This window comes from Panthera pardus, unplaced genomic scaffold (assembly GCF_024362965.1).
Source record: "Panthera pardus isolate Hobbes unplaced genomic scaffold, ASM2436296v1 HiC_scaffold_25, whole genome shotgun sequence".
In the NCBI taxonomy this organism is placed as follows: domain Eukaryota; kingdom Metazoa; phylum Chordata; class Mammalia; order Carnivora; family Felidae; genus Panthera; species Panthera pardus.
Window position 1 is genome coordinate 69,444,159 of NW_026526821.1, and position 27,739 is coordinate 69,471,897.

At 33.5% G+C, this 27,739-nt stretch overlaps 1 protein-coding gene across 21 annotated transcripts in view; it reads right to left on the reverse strand.

Moving 5' to 3' along the window:
• Positions 1–27,739, reverse strand: part of NRXN1 (neurexin 1) — a 1,129,526-nt gene that overhangs the window by 1,008,131 nt on the left and 93,656 nt on the right. For 14 of the 21 annotated variants that reach the window (XM_053890679.1, XM_053890684.1, XM_053890683.1 and 11 more), the window contains exons 3-4: positions 15,058–15,075; positions 11,751–11,780 (exon numbers count right to left, since the gene is read on the reverse strand). The exons of 5 other annotated variants lie outside the window; for them this stretch is intronic. In XM_053890679.1, coding sequence (XP_053746654.1) covers positions 11,751–11,780; positions 15,058–15,075 — 48 coding nt within the window. Of the gene's footprint in view, positions 1–10,966; positions 10,974–11,750; positions 11,781–15,057; positions 15,076–27,739 lie in introns of those variants that run through there. 2 more of the 21 variants (XM_053890675.1, XM_053890688.1) reach the window with 2 other exon arrangements.

Here is a 27,739-nt window from a genome sequence, read left to right on the forward strand (position 1 = left end):
TGACCTTTGTAGAAATGGCTTATTCTTATTTTATTTAATGACTCTTTCACCATAATTTCCAATTTTTTTAAAGTATCATAATCAACCTTTCATTGTATAGAGATATATTTGTGGCATCTTTCTGATGTGAGCACGGCATTTGCTGTTTGGTTTTCCCTTTGTCTGGATCTCTTTACCATGGCCTAATATGGACAAAGATCCTAAAATATATTACAAATTACCCATGGGTGGCACCACATACAAAATTTAAATGTTGCCACATATCCAATTTGATTTTTTTAAGCACCTATCTGAATTCTACACAACAAAAGTTTTAATGACCTTTCCCATGAGGTTTGAGACAGCCCAGTGACACCTTTACTAGTGTGAAAACCAAATGTTTAGTTTCAAGGATAAAGGGAAGGCCTAACTGAAAAACTATCTATTACTTCCTCATCTGTTCATAATAAACCAAGTTCTCTTAAAGCAAGATATTTTTTTTATTAGCAAGACAAGTCAATGCAGAAGTGATATGGATTGAATTAAAAACTTGCCTCTTGCAAGAAAAAAATAAATTACTGTCATCACCATGAAGTTCAAATTGTCAACCCTTATGTCCCAAAAGCCAATTAACTGAGTTGTTAATACTTCCACAAAATGGCTGACCTGTAGAAGCTTCTGGGGACATTGAGGACTCTTTTCAAAGTACAGAATTCTAATATATCCTAGACCTATTGATTACAATTCCCTGTTAAGTTCCTTGAAGATCTGTATTTTTAAAATGTGCCCAGGGCATCTGGGTGGCTCAGTCAGTTAAAGCATCCTACTTTGGTTCAGGTCATAATCTCATGGTTCGTGAGTCTGAGCCCCACACTGGGCTCTGTGCTGACAGCATGAAGCCTGCTTGGGATTCTGTAGCTTTCCTTCTCTCTCTACCCCTCCCCCACTCATACTCTCTCTAAATAAATAAATAAACTTTAAAAATGCTTAAAATGTGCCCCCTGTTGAGTGGTGGGTAGAGGAGGGGAGGGAAGTCAATTTGCAAACTGTGGCATCAGAACAATGGTAATGAGGTCAAGGTTTGTAATGGTGTTTGAGAGACTGTTCAGATGTTCTAACAAGGAGGTAAGTTACGTTACCAGCCTTGCTGAAACAGCAGTGCTCCTTTATATAGGACATTTTTTTTTTTAAATTGGGGAATGACATATTTGAAGTAGTTGAAGAAAAAAGCAACAGTGACTTACCCTAATAGGTCACGACATTACTCTTTATAAACAATAAGAGGGCAAGTGCCAAACCAAATTGTCCTCACATGCATCAGTTCAAATTCTGGCTTTCTTTTGGACCAGTCAGCTTCTCTCCCTTCCCAACACAATGAATGACTCCTAACTTCATTCAGTCCTCTCACAAAGAATACCACTGGTCACAGCAAGTACATACAGGTCAGTGCAAATCCAACTGCTCTCCTAGGGAAGCAATTCAAAATGGATGCCCTGCTGACTGTCAGTCAGATAACTGCATTCTTTTATCTCAACAAATAATCACTACAAAGACAGTCATAACAAGCCATCACATAATTCTTTTAGGTTGACATAGCATCAAAAATAGCTTTTCCCTAAGTTTAACAGAAGATTTCTGGCAAATGTTGCCACTAGCTATCTGCAAAAATTCTATTATGGTTAGCTTGTGAATGAGGAGTTCCCTGTGAATGAAAATCACAACTGACCAATTTAGGGATTTTCATCCCTCTGGCAGTAGTGTAGTCCAATCTAAATTTGATTGTCTCCTTGAATGGAGTAATTTAATTTTCTCCAAATGTCTACTGACTTTAGACTGCCAAGTCTAGAAAATGAAATGGAGAACTGGGTCAGTTGACCAGGTAATTCAGGCCAAAAAATAAAACATTGCTTAGAAACTTCATATAACATATGAGTTGTTTTAATTTCCTCAATTACCATTTGTCTTAGTAGTCAAATTTTCTGGTCTATATCTGAGCTATGTAATAAAAAAAGTTATTTAAGATGAAAGGGAACCCTGCTCTCGGTTCACAACTCTGGCAGCATCCCTGCACATTACTTGGTGGAAAGTAAAGACTAACAATTACTAGAGATTACTTCAGCTGCTACTATTCTGAGTGAGCTATCCTGTGGTCATAGGCACACAGCAATTCATAGGCAAAAAAGCCAAGCAGAAAAGGGAAAACTGCACTTAGTAGAATACACATTTTGTATAAGATATAATTTGAATGTGTAAAGAGATGTCTTGAAAAATGGCAACTATTATTGCCTTGTTTATATTCCTTACTGTCACAAACCTTGAAAACATCCATTCTGAAAAGTTATAGCTTTATACCATGTATAAGAGTCCCACATAAAGAAGAATCTCATTGGTGCTTTTAGTAATATATGACTGAAATTGAATGAAACCATTCTCTCTCTCTCCCTCTCTCTCTCTCTCTACCAAAAGGACAAGCAAAAAGACACTAATTTTAAGGGAAATATGACCTTAGGCACTGCAGTTTTGTTTTTGCTTTTTAATTCAGTGACTTCCAACCATTGTAATTCTTCAGTGCAAATTCCTTGGCTTAGGACAGCTGGCTGAAGACCTGAACTACTTAATAAATCATCTAGTTGAACATATGATCACTTATTCCCCGGCTGGGGGAAGTTAAAGGTCTTTTGGGTATATAGAGCTATTTGAGGACCTGAGAAGAACGAATATTTCTTTTAATGTTAGAAGCACAAGTTAAGCTATCTGAACAAGTGGATCTACCTCATTCTTTGGAACTTTCCCTCTCACAAACTGCCAAAAGGCACTTCCTGACAGTCACAGTGAATAATACTATTTAGAAGCCAAATTTCCAGGAGCCTCTTCCTGTTACCTATATATACACAAAGATATACAAAGATGAATTACTACCCTTTTCTTAAAGAAACATTACTTTAAGACCGGTTGTTACAGGAATTTTAAAGGAAAGTCCAGATCATCAGTGGTTGTTGGAGTGGTTTCCAAATCCTTTGCAAATCCTCTGAGACCACCTAAATTGGGCAGGAAACAAGGAAGATCAAAAGGGTCAAGCTGAGTCCATACTTCCAGTTCAAGGGGGAAAAAATCTGCTTTATTGAATTGGTTTGCCCTGCATGAAGGAAAAATAAATGTTAAAATGGGTGTATTATAAAAATAATAATATCTGGTAAAATCTAAATGAAAATTTTACAAACTTGTTTAGCCCATCAGTTGAGTCATTAAACAAGTATTATTGAGTACCTACTTGTGACAGCCCCTGTTCTAGGGGCCCTTGAGATACACCAAGGCAGGGCAGAAATCTCTGCCCTCTTGTATTCTGGAGGGAGAAAAATAGGCAGTAAACAGTAAACAAAATAAATGAAAAAAAAAATAAAGTATGCTAGAAGGTAATAATTTTTACGGAGGAGAAACCAGATTGGGGTATGATGGTTCAGGAGAAGGGCAATTACAGTACTGAATAGAATAATCAGAGTGAGTCTCTTGAGAAGGTGCCATTTGAACAAAATCTTGAAGGATGTGAGGATGCTACCCAATTATTTAAGTATTTCAAGGTAATTATATGTTATTTTCCAGCAAATATACTATGTAGGAAGAGAAGTGCCTAATTAGTTATTCCTTGAAACTCTGGTGGAAGAGAAGTCCCTAATTAGTTATTCCTTGAAAATCTGGTTTTCAGTTGACTAAGTGGTTAGTGTAAGCTCAATTCACATATCACTCTTTGGAGTTGTTACTAAGGCAAAACAATGATACGCAAAAAAAGTTTTTCTCAGGTACTTCCAGTGCACAAGAAAATGTTTACTTCTCTGTTCCATTCAGACTGTAAATTTGCATCTAAAAAACAGCACTTTGTTGGGGCTCCTGGGTGGCTCAGTTGGTTAAGCATCCAACTCTTGGTTTTGGTTCAGGTCATGATCTCACAGTTAGTGGGTTTGAGCCCTACATCGGGCTCTCTACTGTCACTACAGAGTGTGCTATAGATTCTCTGTCCCCCTCCTCATTACCCCTGCCCCGCCTCAAAAATAAACCTTTTAAATAAAATAAAATAAAATAAAATAAAATAAAATAAAATAAAATAAAATAAACCAGCACTTTGCCAATGAACTCCTAGGTTTGTTCAAAGGGGAGGCAAGTCAATTTGAGCTTCATCATTCTATTAAAGAGAAAGATGAAAATGTGAAGAGTTACAGAAATATCTAAATAATTTTGATTAAGTAAAGTCAACCTTTAATGCTTTATTGTACCAATATTCTCTGTAGTATGGGCCATCAGGACAATGATGTCCAATTAGTTATAACTTAAAACAATCACAGAATCATAAATTATAGGTAGTTATATGATGGACAAAAGATATTAAGAAACTAATACTGTTTTTAAACTTTTGGCAATTACAGATCGTTTTAAAATTCACTTAATCTAAACGTATATAGTATCTTCTTTTATTTTATTGCCACCACTGATAAAAACCATCTTCTAAGACTTTCGTAATTTGTCATGTAACATATTCTTGAGAATGGAGTATTTTCATTTAAGATTTATACATGTAAGGCTATATAACTGGCACAAGGACAAATACAGGATCTCAACCCTGGTCTTATGACTTCATGAAGTCTTACAACACACTGTACTGCTCTCTTGTTATAATGTAAAATTTTACACCACTTGAAATGAGAATCAATAGCATCCTAAATAATACTGTATGATTGGTTTCCTTCACACTATCTCTAAATTTATTTTGTAAGAATAAGAATATGAAACATTGTTTCATGATTATTCCTGTATAAGGGAAGTTTTTAAAGTTTCCTTAAGGTTGGTTATTTTATACCAATTATTTTATTTTTTATATTAAATATAATTTATTGTCAAATTGGTTTCCATACAACACCCAGTGCTCATCTTATACCAGTTATTTTAGTTCAAAGTCTGTACAGTGTGCTGTCTATCATAATAAGCAATACCTCCTAGCATTCCTTAAAAGAGTGTCATTTTTTTTTAGATGATCTGTAATGTCCTTCCCTGCTCCAAAATTCTAGGATTCTATTTAAAGATTCAGATTTCTTTAGTAAATGAGCTAAGCGTTCTGCGAAATTACAATTTTCTTTAAAACCACTGGCCAACATAATTAAGAAAAAGATATTCCCTCTTACCAGCTTAAATGTATTGATATTTTTAAAAAATTTTTTCTAATGTTTATTCATTTTTGAGAGACAGAGAGAGTGAGTGGGGGTGGTAAGAGAGAGAAAGAGACACAAAGAATCCAAAGCAGGCTCCAAGCTCCAAGCAGCCATCACAGAGCCCGATGTGGGGCTCAAACTTAGGAACCATGAGATCGTGACCTGAGCTGAAGATGGACGCTCAAATGACTGAGCCACCCAGGCACTCCTGATGTTGGTCTTTAAACAAAACATAGATTAATGAAAAGTACATTTTAAAATGGACAGATAAAAATCATTATTTTGGAAAAGGAAGCATCATTTTAAAGTCCAGTATGCCATGATTTAAACTTTTTTGCTATTTTTGATCTATTTCAGTAAAGCACATCTAAATTTATATTTACACTACCTCATTCTTAAAAATATTAGACTGTGGAGAGTCCTTTCTGTGTTCTTCTCAGAGAATAAATTAATCTACTACAAGTCGAATAAAATCCTTGTTTAGTTTATTAGTTATTCAGTGTTGCCACTGTTTACAGAATATATGAAGACATGGGAAATATGTCACCACAGAGCCAGACTGCAGAGATTGGAAGGAGCTGGGACCTTTATTAGTAATAACTATAATGACAAAATTGATTCACAGCAAGAGATAATACATAAATATTTACTTTTCAAGTAATTTCTCTTGATTATACCCAGAAGTGATAGGCATGTAGGCCAAAGAAGAACTGAAAAATACCATATTCTAAATAGTTACATAGCCTTTTATGTATGTCATATTGATGAAGATATTTATAAAGATGATGAAGATATTAATGTCTGATTTATAAAATGAAATTCTAGTCTTTCTATGTTCTATAACTGTGAATGAGGAGCATCCCCTGGTACTGCAACAGCAAAAATAATAACAAATAATTCAAGATAAATTATTGCTTAGTTTGCATACGCACCAAACATAGGTATTTCAATGTGGTAAAATTCTGTCAACATTCACAAATGCTTCTGAATAATGAAGAATACTTAATATTATAAAGCTAAATGAGGAAATATGATATAAAAGCATACAGAAGAAGAGCAATATAGTATTTTCAAAATCAAATTAGTTCCACATCAAAAACCACAGTGAAATATATTAAAAGTTATAAAACAAATATGCATCGTGGTGTTAGTTATTTGAAGCTGGGTACTTCATATACAAATTGGTTATACAGCAATGCAAGGGTTGAAAGATGGTTACAAAAATCATAGAAACAAAGAGACATGAATAAAAAATATGAAATGATTTTTCTTCTCCTAAATATTAATAATATCAAATATATTTTAAGAGTAAATATAGTGCTAGTTGTGGTGTGACATCGCAGATAAAATTTTAAATATATAATCTTTGTTATTGTTAATTGTAGTGGAATCAAGCATATCTAGTTACTGATACAAGTCATTTTGAGAAAAATCTGTTTTAATTTTTTTAATAAATTACTCTATTTTAAGATCTTCACTTTCACTAATACAATCGAGTTTAGGCATTTTTACAATAATTATATACCTGACAGTTGTATTTATAATACCTTGGCCTTCTGGCAACATGAGAAACCTGGATAATCAAACAATACATGTTCATTTGAAATGGTCAAATGGACATTCACTTCGCAAATATGCTGTAGAGTTTATGAATGCAGGAACAGCAAATATGCTCATATCACAAGATAAGACATAAACTTTGGTTCTTTTCAAAGCTTACAATCCAAACCCAATCTAAACAGGTCTTATGGTACATCACAGTTGATACAGTGAGATAGAAAACAACAACAACAGCAAAAAAAAAAAAAACAACAAAAAACCTCATGGGAACCAAATCAGATAGCATAACATCAGATTCAAATTTCAGGAACATTTCTGTGCCTGTCATTGTATGAATAGTGCAAGCTACAAAATAAAATCTGATCATTTACCACTGTGACTACAAATTACATTAAAAGTCTTGAAAACCCTTAAATACAAAGATACATGGACTTCATTTTCTTACAGACCCACTGCAGTGCATATGCCAAGGCATATTAAAGTGATATTGGAATGATGCCTTACTAGACAGAAAAGGATATGAATGACAGGAAACAAAAGAAAGTTGAGAGACAGAGAACATTCCATGTAATTTGTTGCTACAATTTTTTTTAGTTATTTTCATACATTTCCTCTGCCTTTTCTACCCTCTACTTTGTCCACTCCAAACCCTCTATGTCCTCCTCCACACCTACGTCTTCCAATGTGTGCCCACCAGTCCCCCACCTCACATACACACACTTAAGTCATAAAAATGGTAAATTCAAGATACAACAAGGAAAGTATTCTGTAAATACAATGTTTAAAAAGAAAGACAAGTCTCTGCCCTCACAGAGCTTACATTCTACTAGGAAAAGTTGACATTAAATATAAATATATAATCACCCATATAAATATTACCACTAAAATCATTGTTATAAAGGAAAATACAAGCATCCAAAGTACCAAAATGAATTTTTAACTTATGCTTATGAGCTATTAACCAGTCATAATGGCTGGATTTGCAGTGTAACTTACATTTTTGGCATTTTCTGATTTAAATGGTCATTCATTTCTCTCAGACAACTGTTAGAGTAAAATATAAGTAAATAAAGTAATTATTGAAATGAAGTGACCAGTTAAACAACCATGGGAAAACAAAAACAAAAACAAAAAAAAATAACTAAATTCCCAGGTAAATAGACAAACCTGAATTCTAAATACAACGGAGAATAAAGTTAGCATTGTCAATGGTCCTAATGATACCAATGACAAATTTCAAGCCTAAAAAAGAAAGCAAACACAATTTCACAAAAACCACTTGAATCTATCTAGCAATGACCAGCAGAAGTAAGGTTGGTTCTGGATAATATCTATCCCTAGCTATCCCAAAGAAAGCTATGATTCATTGAAAAAAAGTTTACTCCTAACTCTCCAGGTAAAGGTGACATGCCTTCTTCAGAAAACATGAAAACAAATCCAAATAATTAAAGTGTGAAGCAGAATGACCAAATGAAGTTATGAGGCAAGATGGCATATGGGAAGAGTGAAAATGCTTCCCATTATGATTCCACCAGCACATAGCAATGATCTTTAGCATGTCTCCTTAACGACTTAGTTGTTCTTGTCATGTACAAATTATAAGGTATTTTGCAGTTTCCAAACTCTGAAAAATCAATAATTAGGGAGTATGAAAAGATCCACACCACCTATGTAAGGACACATCACAAAATGATATCAGTGCTTACCTCCAGGAAGAAGACTGAGGAGGATGAAGAATGTTCTCTTTAGATAAGTTACTTTTTTTTTTTTAAGGAATGACCTTCATCTATCATTGGGGATTTAAAATTTTAGAAAACATTTAAGAACTCAAATAGAAAAAAAAATGATAATAATAATGTTCCTGAATCCAATTTTGCCTCTGGATTCAAAAAAAAGGAAAGACTTTGATGCACAGATGTTTCATTCCAGAGTCCCTTGAATTCACTACTGGTAAAGAGGAAAGCAGTGTCAAAAAATTCTTCAGAATTACGTTGTATGGAAAGATTTAGGAAGTGTTAAGTTACAATGCATATCAGTTATTTCAGACTGGAAAGGTTCAACAACTATTTCATGCACAACTAGGATTTAACTTGATATAGGAACCTACAATGGAAAACTTCTAAAATTTTTTGACTCCTTCAACATGTGGCACAGGACAAGGAGAGCTACATCAGAGAGCCCCTGATTCATACTATCTTCATGTTTTCTGAATGCCCACATTTTTTCCCACTCTCATGGTACTTGCATTCTGTCATTTATACTAACTTGTCCAAATGTCTTCATTTCCCTACTACATTGACACACTTTGAATGTGGATGTCACGTCATAGTCAAGATTGTATTTTTGCTCAGAAGGCAGATTTGTTGAATTGATTTACAGTTAAAGAAATTACAAATCATGTTTCTCATTTATATATATCTAATTAACCAACATGTAAATGTTACCACTCTGATTTGCAAAATACTCAAATCCATCTGAAAATCTTCTTTCCCTATTTAACATCAAAAAGCATCCTGGTCCCATTAACAGAAGAAAAATGTAAATGAAAAACCAAATTCCTGTGCTCTGTAGTTTTGTGCTGATTAAGGAATACTACTTGATGAAAAATAGTGAAGTAGAAATATATTTGACCCATATGTCAACAGAAAACACTTAAGACTGACATACTAAAACTAAATGAAGTGACACTTAACATTGATGACATCAAAACAAATATCAGCTGAATATAAATATGAATTATTCTATAGATAGAGTTAAATGGTTATAGAATTATAAAATTATTTTTGAGTTAATTTTTTACATCATGTTTATATATATGTATATTTAGAATATTTATTACATGTGTATATACATTCATAGATACAAACACATATGCATATACTGCACTCAGTCAGTAAAATAAAGTATAAATACAGTTTCCTCTATGCCATCCTGAGTACTCTAATAAGGAACATGGTGTGGAATGCCCACTAAGAAAGGAAGTAGATGGGAATTTGACCAAAAAACTTTAGAAAGTGTCCCAAATGGTACATAACATTTCTAAAACAATTGATACATACTGTCATTTGTGTAGTTGCTGGAAGGCTTAAAATAAGATTAAATTATATTATTGGAAATGGTTGACCAAAACACAAACTACAATAGCATATGTTCTCTTTATTGGCTCAAAATACCCAAGCAACATTTGTTTTGAAAGCTTTAATTTATACATTTAAAACTTTGCTATTATTTCTTACTTATTGCCTGGCTCATGTTCAGGTGCTTTTCAAGCAGAAAAGTTTCCCTGCTAGATGACACAATGTAAGGGTGAAGAACTGTGAGCTTCCGTCCCAATTCACCAGATTAACATTCAGAGCACAAGAAAACTCAGAGAATTTAAGGATAAGACAAATTCCTGCATTTAAAATAACAAAAAACAAAACCCACAAAAAACAAAAAAATACAGACCAAGGGCACATTCACTAACACATAGTTCAAATGATTAGCTTAAAGGCTATGATACATATTTACCACAGCTACAGATCATCTACTTATATTTAATGGCAACACTAAACACACGGTCGATGGTTCCAAATGGCAAAGTAAGCATGCTTTTCAATCTGGCATCAGTGCTGTCAAGGAGCACACATGCCTGACTTACCAAGTGATGCAGAAATGTATACCTGCATGGTAACGTTCTTAAAACAAAGTTAGTATGTGCAACAGAAAGAACAGGCTTGTCTTGTTTCCTTGGCTTTTTCACGGTACTACCTTTCCAGGTTCTTATGGAATTAATGTGTATATATGACATCTAGCAGGCAAATAGGTGATGATCGCACAGCACTACACTTCAATGCTGCACATGCTTACACTCACATCCCAATGCAAAATGGCTGGGGCAGGCGTGCTCCTGAGCTCAATGTTTGAAGATGACATATTTATGGTAACTACACTCGTCATTTAGCTACCATTAAGTGATACTGCAAAAAATTACACTGAAATCTGAAGTTAATTTTTAAATATACTAATTATATAGGCAGCTGACATGATAAAACACTCTAAAGAGCAAAAAAAAAAAAAAGGGCAACATTTTGATGGAGTTTTCTTACCTTAAATTCACAAAATATTAACACTCATACCTACCTCCCAGTGCCCACTACTAATACAAAAAGATCTAAATACATTTGCATAACTTACACACACTATAATTCATATAGATGATATTAAGAAGAAATAAAATAATGTAATACCTTTACTTTTACCTATGGATTTGATGAAATGGTTCCAAGAAGAAAGGGTTTCCATACAAAGAGAATAGAGAGAGAAACAACAGTAAGAATTATGAATATATGTAAATGTAGTACTCTTTGAAAATTAAACAAGACAAGAAAGCATAAAAAAGGGTCTGAAAATACATGGAGATATAATCAGTATTTGTTAAGAAATCTGCCCTTTTTAAAAGGAAATACATGCAAGGAAACTGAAAAGTCCATGCTCACTTTTAAAAGATTACACAAAAAAGAAGATACACAATGACTATACTATAGGTAGAAAAAGTATTGATTCTGTGAAACACTATACTCAGCATTCTAAAAGCCAGAAGCCAAAGATGTCTGGATGTTCCCAAACTGCCATGCATGGGTGAAAAATGGACTCTTTCTGGTACAGTAGATTAAACTGAATATACTATTTCAGATATTAACTTCTGATGGTTCTCAGTTTTTCTTTACTATAGCTACCCTTAACTGCATATGCTTACAAATGTATGCAAAGTCTCAATCACAAATTCTTATGTCTCATTTATTTGCAGATATTACAGTGCAAAGAATGAAGGAAAATAAAAGTCAAAGGAGCAAACCAAAATCTAACAAATAAAGGGGAAAAAACATATGAAAAAATGTGAACAAAAGTTATGTATTTAATTTGCAGCCAGATAATTTGCAAGCATTTGCCCATCCTTTGCAGTGATGGTTTAAAGCAGCTACAGAACAAGAAAACACTGAAAGCAGAGTGGAAAAGGAACAGAGCCCATACCTTGGTCGCCCATCATCAGGTGCGCCAGACCTTGAAGGGAAACAAGAGCACAGTCAGCAATAAACAAGGGAGCATGGGAAGTCAGGGTTGTCACGGTGACAAAAATGTTCAGTGACAGACATCTTGTTTCCTATGAGACATGTCTGTATCACAGAGGCAAATCAAAAAGCATTCTTTCAACCCCTGGTTGGAATGCTTTGGGGCAAAGAGTTAATAGTACTGTAATTTAAACACTGGCATATGCTGCTCTGTGTATTTCTTCAATGTATCAGTTGGAACAATGAAGAGCATGACTTAAAATCCAACCAATCCCTTAAATATTGCATCTGTCCTTCATGCCCTTTGATGATACTGCCACCACAGGGCTTGTTATAAAATTATATTTTTTAAAACCCAAAGGAATATCTGAAACATGGGCTGGGTCTGATCTTTTTCCCCTCATCAAAAAATGAGAAGTTTTATAATTAAATTAAAAAGTCCTTAGTCACACTGAAATGATAATGCAGAAATGTCTCCTTGTCTGACACATGTAGCAATTGACTAAGCTTGTTCAAATACAAAAATATGTTATTAAACATGCAGCTGTAAAGTCAGAATTTACTACAGAATGTTTTTAGGAAACAACGGATCAGCTTTAAATAGGCTCAAGAAATTTCCCATGGAGGACAAAATTATTTAGTCTTTCACCTAAACATTACCTAAATAATGAACTATGAGTTTATATATATATATATATATATATATATATATATATATACATATATATATATATATATATACGTATATATATAATACATATTAAGTTTTATGTTTTTATATAAATACTAATTTCATCAGGGAAGTTTTCTAAAATAATACTGAATTCCCTTTATTTAAATACTTATTATGTGTTACTTGACAACTGACTTCAGATTGAAGTTCACTCCTCTACTAAATACTGCTAATGTTCTTAAAACAAACAAACAAACAAACAAACAACAACAAGAACAACAAAAACTCTTTCACTATCCAAGAAGGTATTTTTTACTGAGAGGCACTAATTCCTAGTTCTTCATTCCATATTCAGCAACAAAGCTTCTCCTCAATCCATGTCTATTTCAAGAACATGGGAAAATGTTACAGCAATATAGTAATACATACAGCAATTTCAATAAAATTTATATTTCCTAGTATTATTTAAAATATATTTGAGACTTTACTGAGCTACATTATACATTACTTGCACCAATACTGAAATAATGTGCATTATTTCCTTAAAATTTTAGGAGTATTTAAACATTCCTGTGGGGCAGTACATTTACAAATCAACATATAGTCAAAATATAAAGACAATTTAACATAGAAGTTTAATGCTTCTGTAGTATAGCCTCTTTTTGTATTTTTCAAAGTGATTTTAACAAAAACATCACACAGGGAGATTAAAAAGTTTATGATCTGTTGGTGATGATGTGTAGATTATATAATTTTTCATGTAATTTCACTTTTAAAACTAGTACATGTATTTTCTAAAAAGAGTTAATAATTTTTTGTAGAGGAAATCAGGGATTTATCTCTATATTATATTATCTCTATATAAGATCTAACTTTTAGAAAATATATAAAACGCTTCTAATGGTGGTTTTTAATACGTCCTCAGTAAGGATGGAAGTTAGTAAGCCTCAAAAACATCCACATTCCTCATGCTAGACTTTCTTACCTCTAAGGGATCCCCACTAGAGTGCCAAAGTCATGTTATAAATAGGAATGTTACAATTATGATTGAATAGTTTATAGGCTATACTCTGCAAATCTTGTCAAAATTTTTCATGGGATGCATGTGTGAGGAAGAGGCATTCAGGCTTATTAGGCTGATTTTAAACCCCCTGGAATGCAAATGGATTTAAAAAGAAGGAACAGAAACATGGACTATTTTACAGAATGTTAAGGAAATGCAAAAAAAGTTGAAAAGATACTTAAAAAATCAATCTCAATTAACATGCATCATATAAATGACACTGATTTTGAAAGATGTCAGAACTTCAGGGTAATATCCTCCTTATCAAGGCATATTCACATGCTTTTAAAATTATAGTATAGAAAAACAGAAGCCATACAGAGAGCCAACACTTGGAAAAACACTCACTGATGATTACTTTTGAAGTTTTTCTCTATTTTATTCAAATAATGGAATAGAAATGTTCAGCAACTAAACAATTATATTGTTCAGAAAAGTTTCACAAATAATATGCTGAAACCTGCTCCTGACCAACTTAGTATCACCATGAATTGTTGAGACATCAAATCTTGGTGACTTCAACAGCTATTTATCTGTAACCTCAGATGGGAAGTCTTTTTCTAAGAAATCTGTCATTCTGTAAAAATGTTCATTATTTTTACAGAATGGCTCTATTTCAGAATATCGCAGCAAAATGAAATACGTTAAACACTTCTGAAATATATACGCTAGTTCAATGTGTATGCAAGAACTGTTATGCTGTGATTGTGTAAGTTGATAGAACATCAACATCCCTTACACAATTACCTAGTTAGCACTCTTATCCTTGAGAGATTTCTTATGCAGTACACTGACATACATTTAAGTTCTTTAAAGATCAGAATGTTGAAATATGTTTTAGTTTGTTGGATTCGATAGGAAAAAAGTATAACTTTCTCAAAGTTCCTTGATAGAGATAATTTCAGAAAAAAATCTTTAATGACTATGGTACTTTTATTTAACAGACACATAATATCACAAACATACTTACCAGTAATCACGTTGGAGTGTTGTATACTTTCATTTCCAATGGCCAGTGGTTTATTTTTTGAATCTAAGTTTATGCCTCTTACTTAGAGTCAATGCTTTATTCTGTTTTTATATAAATCAAATCATTTGAAATTAAACCAATGAGCTTGGGGTGATGAAATGCTAAACATTTCCAAAAGAAAATAAATCATTTTGATCAAGAAAAAAAATGGAGACCAGATCATGCACTGAACTCTGAAACTGCAAAGAAATACTTTCTCATTTAAAACAAAAGAAGAAGGATTGTATCATTTTTTCCATACAGAACACTGCAATAAGCATTCTAAGGTTTATATGGCATGCTGGAATCCATCAAGGGATGGATTTAAGGCTGAAGGAGTTTCATATACTTAGGGACTGACGGGGCTGAGGGTGTGTGTTCTATATGAAAAGTGATACACAATCCAGAAATCAACAAATGCTCAGAAATAAGTTCAACTTACCGTCTAAATTCGAGATGTACTCTATTAATACTATGAAATAAAAGGCAAATGAGAGTTGGAAAATAAAGTAGAAAGCACCCACCTTCCACATTGTTGTCTTCTGAAAGCACATGACAAGGAGGGAGAGAAAAGGAAAAACATTCATTAAGCAGCATGCAGACTGGACCTTTGCCTTTGCATGTCTTCCTCATGCAAGGCATCAAACACATCATGCAAGTGCTCCATCGCTACCGTTCAAAGGGGAAAACAAAATCATGGGAAGCAGGTTCCCTCCTATTGGCAGCATTTTAAGAATGTGAGACAAAATTTCGGTACACTGTCATGTCCTGAGCAAGGAATTTTAAAAAGTCTTTCACTGTCCTGTGCTAAGCAAACATTCTTACATGTCACTGATGTGGTTGTTCTAGGCAATTATTTTTAAAGCCTTATTATTATTATTATTGTTGTTATTGTTATTGTTATTATTTTTACAATTCCAAAAGATTATATTCCTAAATCTGATCTGGACTTGGATAAAATAAAGCCCACTGCCAAGAGCCATGAAATTTCACTTAAAGACACCCCAGTTCTACATCCATGTACCATCATTGCCTTTAAGTATTTCTAATACTTTTTTTTCCATAAACACAAATAAACCTATGTAACTAAAATTTATAATTTGGTTTATTTACAGTGTGTTAATAGTTCGTTACAAATAATGGTAGTTTACTGAATTTGTTAAAAAGTTATCTTTTAAATCCATTAACTAGAAGTAATCACTGCAAGAGAAGTGATGTTGTTTTATCCATTTGGGGGCTGCCCATTAGGGAAAATTTATCATGGTTTATTCAGTTTGTACTTCTGTTTAGGGTATCAGTATGAAAACTGTTATTATAATGACAATATTTGGTAAACTTTCTTTTATATTTCCATATAATAGACATATTTACATATCCTCGTATATTTACATGTATTTCCATATGTGTGTGTGTGTGTGTATATATATATATATATATGTATATAGATATATACACATACACATATATGTGTACACAAGCAGTACACAAGTATGTATTTCCTACACATAATCAATGCAAGTGTATGGGATTTGAACTATTTTCAGTAACTACTAAAAAATTCAAGTACACAGGGCTCAAAAATGATACACAGGGCTCAGCATACAGTAAGAAATGGAAGAGAAACCTGTCTTCCAGGAATAGGGCAACAGCCAGGTTTTAGTATTTATCACAATGCTTTCAATAATAAAATATATCCCCGTTTACATTTCTAGTCTTATTCTTTTACTTAATTAAATAGAATCTTAAAAGTGGTTATTTGACCAAAAGTGTTTAGGAAGAACAAAACAATAGCAAGAGTAGGAACTGGGAGAAAAATAACTTATAAATGTACCATTTCATAAGGTTAAACAAATAACTCTAATTGTTAAAATTATTAATGGATTAAAAGTCATCAATTTTGTTTAAAATATATCAACTGGAAACTGAAATATCAACATAGGCACTTTTAGGGATATGGTCTTAACAAATATAATAGAAGAATGCTAGTGGATAAATGTGTACAATAGCATCTATACAAAATACTACGTTTGCCAGAGTTTATTTTAAAAGAAATAACAAAAAAAAAGACTGAAATATTTGGTATGTGATATTCATTTCCTGATTGGTTTTGGTTTCTAATCTACTAAATAAGAAACTAGACTGAATTTGCTACTTTTCAATGGCAACTTTGACATGACATGGACACAAAAATTAAAGATTTATTTTAGGGGAACCTGGGTGACTCAGTCAATTGAATGTCTGACTTCGGCTCAGGTCGTGATCTCACGGATTGTGAGTTCACGCCCCACATCCAGCTCACTGCTGTCATTCAGCATAGAGCCTGCTTTGGATCTTCTGTCCCCCTCTATCTGTCCTTACCAGACACGTGATCTCCCCCAAATAAATAAATATTTAAATAAATAAATAAATAATTATTTTGCTATATTATATGAGATATCATACAAGATACAGATTATATTAATGTTTAAGATATACTTTCGTTTTATATTAACTGCCCTCTGAAATTTTACTCCCCATTTAAGGTGTGTTTTTATTTTTTTAAGTAAGATTTTTTAGTATAGAGGGTAAAACAACAAAATCAGGGAATTTAGAGGAGAGGCAACTGCCAAAAAAATCCACCAATTACTATGGCACTACTTAATTTCTATAAACAGAGACTGGCATATGGTTTTAAGTAGCACAGTCTCAGGAAAAGGGTTTTGTTTTGTTCTTGGTAAAGTGCTGCATGAAAACCTAATAGTAAAAGGAAAATGAAAACCAAAGTAAAACAAGCCTAGGATTGACACCAATCTTATAAATGTGCTAAGAAAGATACTAGGAAAAGAAGCTGTGGTAATAAAATCAAGGTCATTGATTCAGATCCCCTGCAAGTGAGTTCTTTCCCTTCACCGTTAACTAAAACACAGGGCCACTGATGGCACCATTGATCTTGACCTGGCATCCAGCATGTTTCTGAGTTTTTATTCATAAAGAGAACCAGCTTAACTAATGGGACCCCCACTACGCAAATCCAAGGCATGTCCAATGTGTAAACAAATCCTAACTTGACCAAATTAAGAAAAATGGTCTGTCTCAAAAGACTCAGATTAAAAAAAAAAAAAAATCAAAGTAGTAGAGTAAATGAAGAGATAATATATTAACTTCTATATTAAAAAAAAATAGAATAAGAAGAAAAGGAAGAAAAGTGGCTTGGAACAAACTTTACTGAATTTCAGACTCAATCACATAATTAAAAAAAATGTTCGGGGCGCCTGGGTGGCGCAGTCGGTTAAGCGTCCGACTTCAGCCAGGTCACGATCTCGCGGTCCGTGAGTTCGAGCCCCGCGTCAGGCTCTGGGCTGATGGCTCGAGCCTGGAGCCTGTTTCCGACTCTGTGTCTCCCTCTCTCTCTGCCCCTCCCCCGTTCATGCTCTGTCTCTCTCTGTCCCAAAAATAAAAAAAAATAAAAAAAAAAAAAAAACGTTGGAAAAAAAAAATGTTCTCTTTATTTGTATCATTCTATTCTACGCTTTTGGTATCTATGTTTTGGCTTTAGTTGATTTAAACTCTGGTAACCTACAGATGATCCCTACATTACTTCAGAATCTGGACATAATTGTAAATGGTAGCAGCTCTCCCATTTACAATCATTTGCCAGATGTTTTTCCTTTTCTCTTTCCTTCGACTTGGTTTTTGGACTTCAAGAATATCAAGTTTAAAAAGAACAGTTTTCCTCATCACATCAACTCTTGCTTTCTTTTTGTAGATTCTTTTGCAATCAAATAGTATTTTGATTTTTAACAGCAACAGAGACAGGGGCAAAAATTGGCAAGCCACAGTATAAAGTTAAAGAAGTACATTTTGCTTTAGTGTTAAGGTAGAAAGCAGTCCATCCAGCCTTACCTCTGGACATTGTCAAGTTAGGGAAAAGCTCTTGGCTTGCAGAATACCCTGGCTTCTTAATTCTGATGACCTAATGGTGCTGTGTACATGAAGTGAGTCTTAGTAATCAACTTTACTATGATGACCATGCCACCTCTAAAGATCACACTGATTTTTTTTCTTTTGATTGTGAAAATAAGGAATAAAATCATGAACAAGATACCTTAAATTTTCTTTTTCTTTCAGATAAGATATGCTTCCCTCACAAAAATGGGAATAGGCACCAGAACATCAGTTATGTTATGAATAATTTGTGTGCTGTTGACATGAAGAGAAGCTGCAGACTGTTAAACTGTATGTTTTTGAATTACTTCAAAAGAGCATCTCCAGGAAAAAAAAAAATTTCCTTTGGCCTCCCAGCTTATAAGAATCCAAGGACAGGAAGTTTAACTTATCATGAGGTTTTTTTTGCACATAATTTTACATACTTCTAGGAAAAGAAAAATGAGCAAGAAAACAAATGTATTTGTTTCAATGTAAAGAAAATCAGGAATTTAATGATGACCAGGAGATAAAATTGATATAAAATATCACCAGTAACTCCCTTTTGTACAATCAGTATTTAAGGTTAGCAATATGAAAGCTTCATCTAAATCTACAAGCAAGAGTCCACTTATTTGCTACATTTTAAGTTTAAAATTGGCTGAAACAAATTATGGAAAGAACCTAAATGTCCATCAACTGATGAATGGATAAAGAAATTGTGGTTTATATACACAATGGAATACTACGTGGCAATGAGAAAGAATGAAATATGGCCCTTTGTAGCAACGTGGATGGAGCTGGAGAGTGTGATGCTAAGTGAAATAAGCCATACAGAGAAAGACAGATACCATATGGTTTCACTCTTATGTGGATCCTGAGAAACTTAACAGAAACCCAAGGGGGAGGGGAAGAAAAAAAAAGAGGTTAGAGTGGGAGAGAACCAAAGCATAAGAGACTGTTAAAAACTGAGAACAAACTGAGGGTTGATGGGGGGGTGGGAGGGAGGGGGGGGTGGGTGATGGGTATTGAGGAGGGCACCTTTTGGGATCAGCACTGGGTGTTGTATGGAAACCAATTTGACAATAAATTTCATATATTGAAAAATAAATAAATAAATAAATAAATAAATAAATAAATAAATAAAATAAAATTGGCTGAAAGAAATCTGTCACCACTTGGGCATTCCTTCTCTGTTTTGGCTTCCTTCCTTCTCTGCTAGTTGCCAATGACCAGCTCCCTTTATTTTCTGTGGCTCCTTCTCTCCTTCATCAAAACTCCCCTTACTGCAGGTTAACTTGCCATCCAGATCTAGCCATCCAAATGGGGTATATAGTAAAAAAGCGGTGGTGGTAATGGCCAGAAGAAAGAGGAATACAGAAAAGGTTTCCATTTCCTTCTTACATACATTGAGGTTGCTAGCTTCTATACTCGCCTTTCTGGCCCCTTGCAATATATTCAAGACTTTATCTCTCATCTTGGGGATTAAATGCCAGTATAGCAGAGTTTGGTTCCCATGGTGGCACAGGATGGAGCTTTGCTTTATTTTATTTTTCTTTTGGTTTTAACAGTGAAAGCCTTTAGAAAACCTCAATCTTCTGGGAATGTTTCAAAAACTGGGAAACGGAGGAAAGCATTGAAACTGTGGGTTTGTGCAGCAGTCAGCTGGAGGAAGAGAAATGCTGGCCAGAATCAAGAGAAAGTTCAAACAACAAATGAAGCAAAAAAGGTCCATTATGGAGGCTTATGGAAAGAAAGAAACAGCCACAGCCTGGGCAGGGATCTGGCTAGTTTCCAAAATGCTTTTTTTAACAGGTGGCCTCAGCAAGTTATTTTAAATCTACCTACATGACACTCCCACCAAGCCCACTGGAATCACAGTCTTAGAGCATGAGGGGAGCCAAGTAGAATAACTAATATTTCTTCTCTCTTCACTGATTAGGAGTAAAAGAAGTAATTCTAAACCAATTTGCAGCAGCAAGGACATTCCTAACATCCCACTTGAACCCTATAAAAACATTTTCCCTATGAACATTGTGAGCAACATACAAGTTTACTTTTGGTACAGTACACTATGATTCAAGTATATTATGGTGTTAATGAGTCCTTTGTGAAGTGGTCTGAGAAGTTTACTTTGCCTGATAGTGTTGTTCCCCTTGGAAACTGTGATATGAGTTGCAACATTTCAAAGAACTTTTGCAATAGTACTTTCCTAAGTTGCAGACTGCCTTTGTTTCTGGATCACACAGGTGCCAATTTTGTTACAAAGTTTGTGGCATTCAACTCAAAATATTCCATCTTGTTAACAGGGGAAGGAAGGAAAGAACGATGAGAGGAAGGAAGGATAATTATATGGCAGATTCTTCTGGTGCTTAAGGTGTTCAGTGGACCTGATGAAATTTAACAGGTATTAGTCAATATATCAAAATATATACTAAATGACTCACATAAACTATATTGAATATAATTTCAAATTTTATTTTCATGGGGAACTATGACAAGGATTTTGTTTTGCTTTCATAGCCTCAATTCTTCCTTACATCTAAACTTTGAGTTAACATTGCTATATTAATATCAATAGCTGAACTTAGAAAAGGAACATCACATGTAAGAATGACCATAAATACTGTGACAAGAGTAGTCTACACGTGTCTGCTCATGTCACCCATTTTTACTGTTTTATTGCTTACACAGAAATAAACTCTCCTAAGACAAAATTGAGCAGGGTGTTACCAGGCATTTTCCTATCCAAACGCAACCACTGCTACACAGCTCTTCAAAGAAAGCTCGTTGAGGTGAGTCGCGCTTCCTTTCTAAAAGCCTGAAGTCATCGTATTTTAGAAAGCAGAGGAGGAGAGCTCTTGTATTAGTTGGTAGAATAAATTTACTCAGTACTCAGATATGACTTTTATTTTATGATCAAATGAATGGGAGACCACCTCCAGGTATATGGTACCAGAAGAGAATACTCCACCAAGTGTCCTAGGTTTTCCAACATTAGGATGGAGTAGGCAAACTCTGCTGAAGACCACTGATGGCCTTTCATTTGAGAGAATACAGGCTAGATTTATATAATTCTTTCACAAATCATTTTATTACAGAGAATTTTCAAATAAATTTCCAAATACTTCTGATTTTACTTATCTATACTTACTCAGACCAGTCCAAAATAAATCTATCCAATTTCTACGAGAAAAAAGCAAACATTTTAATTTTGGGAACACTGTGTGAAAATATGACTAACTGAACTATAATGTAAAAAAAAAAGTCCTAAGTTTAGAGTTTAATAAATTAGATTTCTATATACTGAATGAAAAAAAATGGTCCGTATAAAACTGACTAGTCAATTAAGCATATATTCATTCTTATATTTAAGAAAAATGAAATTTTATTTCAAAATAAGAAATACTTCATATTATTTTTAATTCAATGGACCTTTGCATATGTACCAAATAGTCTATAAGAAAAAATGCACTTGGGGCACCTGGGTGACTCAGTCGGTTAACTGTCCGACTTTGGCTCAGGTCATGATCTCACCATCCATGAGTTCGAGCCCCACATCGGACTCTGTGCTGACAGCTTAGAGCCTGGAACCTGCTTCGGATACTGTGTCTCCTTCTCTTTCTGCCCCTACGCCACTTATGCTCTGTCTGTCTCTCTCTCTCTCAAAAATAAACAAAAGGTAAAACTATTATAGTTATCTTTTCAACTACAGCGCATTTCAACAGGAGGAAGATTGGTACAAGGAATTCTTCTGCTTCTCCAAAAACTGAAATCATTCGGTCCAATAGCACCTGAGGTTGAAATATGAGAAATTACTCTTTCAGACAAAAACTGGTCAAATAGCAATAGTTTAATGTGGTTAAATCTAACATTTTTAAGTTGATAGTTTTCCTACAGACTGTGCTATTCTGTCTCCTAAATGTAATGTAGTAATATCAAGTTACATTAAAACATTTCTGAATACCTGAGAATCAATCCACAGAAAGCATACTGGAGTGGGAGGTACAGGCTTCTAGGTATGGAATGTGTAAGTCATGTGAATGAAAGAGACAGCATGAGGAATGCAGTCAACAGTATCATAGCATTGTATGGTAATGGATGGTAGCTACACTTCTGATGAGCATAGCATGACTTATAGAGCTGTTGAATCACTATGCTGTACACTTGAAACTAATGTAACCTTGTATGTCAACTATACTTCAATCAATCAATCAATCAATAGCAATGATAAAAAGAATGGAAGCAGAAAATAGAGTAAATGAAGTTTTTATAAAATGTTTCATAAAGTTTTATGAAGATCTCAAGAAACTTCTTCTAAATGTTCAAGGGAAATAAGAACAAGAAATACTAATACTTGGGTCTTCTTACCACTTTAAAGGTACTTTCATAAATATTATATAATCTGTATCTCATCAGTTAATCTGCTATGGTTCAGTGACTTGCCCAAGACACCCAAATAGAAAGGAGAAGATGGTAAGAGTGTATAGAAAGTATGTTTGAAGGCTCTTTGTCCAGGTTTGTGTGGATTTCAAAAATTGCTTTAAAAAGAAATTGAACATGAGGAATTTGAATAATATAGGGTAAGGCTAGCATGTCTACTAAAGCTGTGTTATGTTCCTGGAACTATTACCAAATGTATCAATTAGCATCACTTTAAAAAATAGTAATATAATATGGAGTAAGAAGATTGTATTTATTATTTCTTTGTTCCTTTTGTAAGAAGGCAGAAGTATTTTACAGAAAATATTCCTTTCTTAATTGCATTGTGTGTTGATTCTGTAAAGTCAAGAAAATCTAATACTGTTTACTTTCCTTTACAGAAGAAAAGAATGCCCTGACATTCTTCTCCTCTGTACTATAGACATTATTTCTCAAAAGAAAAAATAAATGAAACAAAACAAACAGACCAAAAGAATCAAAACAAAACAAACAAAAAGCATATTTAGAAAACCTTTGCCCTACTTTAATAAGGAAAAAAGCAGTACAGGTTTGTAAATGTGTTTACCCATGGGCATTTTAACCACTAGAAACAAGAGGAAAAATTATCCACACATTTGTTATACTTTTAAAGGATTCATTTCATTCACAGCACACAAAATTTTGCATCCTGTTTAAAAATATCTGAAATAAAAGGACACTTTCATTCCTAGTCTAATATTTTGGAAGGTTAATCAATATAATATGCATTTGCCACATAGAGTGTTTTTTCCCTTTCGTTTTAGTTATAAAATGCAAATCTGATAAAAATACTACTTTTATTCCTTTTACACACACATTGTGTGATAAATCTGGGGACTGAGCAGCATGTTCTAAACTTTTAAAATTTGACTCAATAGACAAGTAGGAAGAACAACCAAATAGATTGTCCAAACTCCTATTTTCTTTAAAAAAAAAAAAATAGGGGTGCATGGGTGGCTCAGTTGACTAAGCATCCAACTCTTGGTTTCGGTTCAGGTAATGATTTTGTGTTTCATGATACTGAGTCCTGCGTCAGGCTCTGCATTGACATTGTGGACCTGCTTGGGTTTCTGTCTCTGCCCTTCTCCTACTCACATATCTTTCTCTCTCTCTCTCAAAATAAATAAATAAACTTAGAAAAAAAATCTTGATGTTAAAGGCTAAAACGGTAAAATAAATTCTATATTTTTAAAGATTTCATAGATGTAGTTGTTTGGCCTAATATCTAGTACTTACTCATGCCCATATGAATGCAAGCCCATGTTGCAGAGGCAGCCATGAGCTTGAACAATTTACCCTTTATCTGCTGATTTACTGACCCATAAAATCAAATCACCACAAATACAAGCCTTAAAGGTAGCCTTATAATTCCCTATCTTATCTTTTCCTAAAATGGCTATTTGCTGCTTAAGAAAACATGCTAAAATATAGATTTCTTTTTTGGACTCTTATTAAACATATTGAAATGTTAATGCCATCATTCAGAACAGTCCATTTTATTATTTAAAATGAAACAGTATGATTATGATATGATATAACTAATTATTTCTTGACATATGTGTAAACTGCTGATTACTGGAAAGTCTGAATTCGTTTGACCCAAACTGAAGATTTAATTTTCAAAATAATCTCAAGTTACACTTTATTACATATTGATTTAAAATGTGTGGCAATGATATTGTAATCACTTCATGAGCTCCACTCTAAACATTAATACAAGCATGTGTGCCATATCTCTGACACAGGCACACATACCTATTTAATACTTTCTTTCAAAAACAAATTCAAACCTTCATACTTTTCTTAATAAAGATATTTTCCTACATAAGTTACTGTGGATAGAATAAGAAACCATTTACAAAAAATATTTGATAATGTCATCAATAATAACACAACTACTACTATTTTACTTCATTGGAAATATATTTATCTACTAATAAATAAGCAATGCATAAATTATAAATTTCTCTCTTTATCTTTCCCTCTTATTTAACTTTATGTTTGTCTATATTAGAGAAGAAAAACATTTTCTAATTGCACTAATATGTTACCCATCAGACACATATGCCTAATTACATGTCAATTAAATGAATTACAATTAAATAAAATTAAAAATTTAGTTCCTAAGTTGCAATAGGCAAATTCCACATTCTTAGCAGTCATATGTGGTCATTGGCTACCAGACCGGACATCACAGATTATGAACATTTCTGTCATCACAGGAAGTGCTTTTGGGCAGTACTGTTAAGGGTTTTAAGCAAGTTATCACTTCTCTGGTAATATTTTTGAATATACAGCTGTTCAAATAATGTATATGTTGTTTCCTTTTTTTTTGTTACAAAGGGAGATAATTTAAATTCATAATGATATTTTTAAAAGAACACCTAAATTTAGATTTGATATAGTTATTGCATTTGTATACTGTGGAGAACTATACAATATTACCATTTTATCTATAAAATAAAAACACAGGTTGGGAAATAACTTTAATAAAAATTTTGCTTTCATGCCAAAATATCTTTGAATAATATAAGCTCTAGACAGTTATTACTCTTTTTGTCATCAGTCCCTTCCCTTGAGCCTCACAGATAATGAGAAACTGCTAAATATGTTTTGATTTTTAAGTAAATTAAACAAGCAATCAAATATCTTTTCTCTTGCTTTCTCCACACTTTCTCAGTATTCTCCATTTAATATTATTTGTCATTGACTTTATGTGTAAACTACATAATAGTTTAATAGCAACAGTAGTTTTTAGATTAAGAAAAAGTACCCTCTATCCCATAATCTCATACAATAAATTCCCTTTCCTTACAATAAGTCAAAGATTTCCCTTTCTATAAAATAAGCCTCTTATTGAGTATTACATTAAGGGTAAATAAACCAAATGGGGAAATAAAGGGATCAGCATTTCTGCAACATGGAAATACAGGAGAAAAGAAATATAAAAGAATAAAAAGAGCAGCTCAAACCTCTAGTTAATTCTATAAAAGTCCAAGATCCTGTTAAGGGGCTATTACATGATAACAAATGCACCATTGAGTAAGCAATAAAAACTATGAGTAGGAAGAACAGAAAAATAACTCTGAATATGGAAGCATTAACTGTGGAGTAGTAAAAGAAAAAAAAAAGTGGCAAAAATATCTAGGAGATAAAATGATGAACAAGTTTTCCATAAAAATGAGTAAGATGCACAACAAAAATTTAGAGTAAACCTACCAAGTCTATTTTCAGTGTTTAAAAAAATGTAACCTTATTCTTAAAGTTGAACAGTGTCCACTTTATTATTGAAAAGTGCTTTTTTTCCTGATTGGTTAGTGACATCCAAACTGTACACAGTAATGGAAATGAGGCAATATAAGAATGGAAAAAAATATTTATAGCCTCAACATCTTAATGGATAACATTTAATCTAGTTATCTCAAAGAGCCATTGTCCAGTAAATTAAGTATTGAGAACAGCTGATTCTAGAGGTTACTGAGGTCATCTAACATCTTAGTCCAATCTTGACATTGGAAAGGCTTGAATGAGATTATACAACATAACCATATATTTATCTTATTTCCAAAGAAGAAAACATATGTTGCAGAACCAGAGTCAGCATCCTGATTCAGTATTTGTCATGGACTGAATGGTTGTACCCCACACCAAATTCCTAGGTTGAAACCCTACTCCTCAGATATTAGGAGGTGGAGGCTTTGGGAGATAATCAGGATTACATGAGGTGATCAGAGTGGAGCCCTCATGAATGACATCACTGCCCTAATGAGTTCCTGGAGAGCTTGCTTCCCCTCTCTGCTCTCCACCAGGTGATGATACACAAAGTCAGTGACCTTTAACCTGGAAGAGGGCTCTCCCCAGTATTTCACCATGCTGGCACCCTGATCTCAGATTAGCAGTCTCCAGAACTGTGACACATAAATTTCTGTTTTTTACAAAACACTCAGTCTATGATACTTTGGTATAGCAGCCTGAATTAAGACAGTACTATTTTAGATCTTGCATTACTAGAGAAAACTCACCTTTACATAAAATAAGAAATAGGACACAAAACTTAATAGATTTCTGATATTATTACAATAACGGAGGAAAATCTCTAGTAGCACATGTACAGTATGCGGAATGGCTAATACCTGTTAACAAAGGTAGCTCATGGCAGTACGTAGGAACTTAGGGAATGTGTACCTTATAGCTATCTGAAGTAAATTATATTCAAAATGTGCAATTTGCAAGTAATACTCAACCTATGGGGAAAAACAATGGAAAAAGAGTAGAAAAGTCATTATGTTTTAAAATATTGAATAGAGGATTCCTTCTTCTTCTTCTTCTACTTCTTTTTTTTTTTTTTTAATTGATATGCTTCTCCTAGAGTAGTATGGGAAAAGCTTTGAATGGAAATTAAGGGAACAGACTTGATAACCGTACATGAGTCTATCAACATAAATAACTAAATCAAACACTTTAAAATTTATAAATAGGAACAAAATATTCACAGAGTGAAAGGAAAAATGATTTGAATGAATTGAGAGAGTCAACAAGTACACTGAATCATTAAAACTAGAAATCCTTAGAGAATCTAGGGATTTCCTGACAACATGCAATACTTCAATGTTTCATTAGGATCCTTTTAGGTTCTGCCACCACAAATCAGTTTTAGGAATCTAGATACAATTTTTTAGAAGATTTCTTTAATTTTCCCATGTGCTAAGTGTTTAACTTGTTCCATAGAGAGGCTGTGGCTCATAGCAGTAAAATAATGCAAAACCACTTATTCAATAATGACAGATTGTAAAGCATTTTATGTGTAGATAATACTATTTAGTGATGTTAGCCATGGCATTA